Source organism: Pseudovirgaria hyperparasitica, assembly GCF_010093815.1.
Source record: "Pseudovirgaria hyperparasitica strain CBS 121739 unplaced genomic scaffold EJ05scaffold_106, whole genome shotgun sequence".
Lineage (NCBI taxonomy): Eukaryota > Fungi > Ascomycota > Dothideomycetes > Acrospermales > Acrospermaceae > Pseudovirgaria > Pseudovirgaria hyperparasitica.
The window spans coordinates 138-1,738 of NW_022985654.1; the positions used below are offsets into that span (position 1 = coordinate 138).

General features: G+C 44.9%; 1 protein-coding gene across 1 annotated transcript; it reads left to right on the forward strand.

Moving 5' to 3' along the window:
- The first annotated feature begins 817 nt into the window (after positions 1-817).
- On the forward strand, positions 818-1,286 carry EJ05DRAFT_515693 (uncharacterized protein). Its single transcript, XM_033748633.1, has 2 exons — positions 818-1,152; positions 1,198-1,286. Exons 1-2 carry the CDS (start codon positions 959-961, stop codon positions 1,247-1,249), a joined length of 246 nt encoding a protein of 81 aa, XP_033594825.1. The 5' UTR covers positions 818-958; the 3' UTR covers positions 1,250-1,286.
- The last annotated feature ends 315 nt before the right edge of the window (positions 1,287-1,601 follow it).

Below are 1,601 nucleotides of genomic sequence, written 5' to 3' on the forward strand. Positions count from 1 at the left end.
GATCTCTCAATCTCTCAATTCGAATGATAACTGGATATAAGTCTCTGCGGAAGCATCGAAAGGAGAAGGAGAAGCTTTTCCACCATACTCTTACTAAACTAAATTCCCGCGTATTGCTCACGGCTGTCGGAGAATCGAGTCCTTGGCAATTCAGGAGTACAAAATCTCAATTTGTTCAATACCTCCTAGCATACTACCCGTCCCACGCACTTCGAAGTTGTAACCTATGTACATATGCACTTCAACGGTATTAGCGGCCTCAGCGCGTCATTATCGCGTTATTATCACGTAATATACGCGTCGCGTCTAATATTATAATCATAGGCTCGAAAATAGGCTATGGAAGTGCCTACTATGGAGAAATATAACTAGAACATGAGTACTTAACCCCTAGATAACTAGGAAGAAGTTAACGAGTAATAAATATATAGTATTAGCTATATAGACGTCGCTATCTTTATTTTATATATATATAGTACCGTTGAAGTGCATATGTACAGTTCAAGTCGGGAGCACTTAGGAGGACACTGGTTTTAGCATAGACACCCCTAGATAAGGCCTTGCACGGTCGCCTGGAAAGGGCAAGGCGATGTTAACTTTATTGAGGAGTTTTTGTCCGTGCTTGAACAGCCCATGATTGTGTCAGACCCAGAGGCAGCATTTCGAACACTTGTATAGAGGTAAAGTAGCGTCTAGCTCTGAGTCGACCATGGAGATCGACGACAGTTGCTAATTATAATTCTCAACACAAGTATCAATAGCGCCAGATTCCACCAGATCGCCTACCGCCGAAACGGTGGGTGTCTGCGTTGGTATCACTTAAACTTGAGTGCATGAGGGACTGGAGAATCCGAGTCCACAATCGTAGTCCCCCCTCCCCCCGTCCTTACCCACTGCTGTGTATCTCCAGTCTTCCTAGTCCCGCGACAACCAAACTTTATCCCCAACCGCCATCATCATGAGAGGTTGGCCAAGTGCTCTATTGATCATTGTGGTCACAGTATTAGGTCTAAACCTCCTGCTCCAGAATTTGAACCTCCTCGAGATTCTCAATTTCGAAGCGATCCTCCTGTTGATACTCGTGGCATTTATTCCAATTTTGGCCTTAAGTTGGGTAGTATTCAATTATATATTGGGGGTTATTACGCGACTGTAAGACTGCCAACTTTGATATATGCACTCGACTAACTCTATAAGACGGTGGGAAGATGGCCATGGACATGATGGGAGAGAGAGAAGCGAAGTTTGATTGACTATGGGCTTTGCGAACCTGCTGCTATGGAACCGTGGGCCCCATTGTATAGCGCAGGACATTTATCTGATAATCAACGAAGTTCTCCAGACAGAATTTCCACGAGAGCAGTGAATGTGATTTTCAGCTGTTCCTCGTCCGTATTAATCGTGCGATCTGGTCGGTTCTCTAGTAGTAAAGATTCAAAGTCTTATACACGGTGCTTCGGATCTTTCCGACTCTGAGTTTTAGGATGAGAGTGAAGTAGACGCAGCCTCTAGTCCAGCCGTGGCAGCAGCGTTTAGTTAGAACACTAGCTGGTTGGCTCGCTATGCAATCTCATCATGCCCCAACGTCCAATGCATTGCTT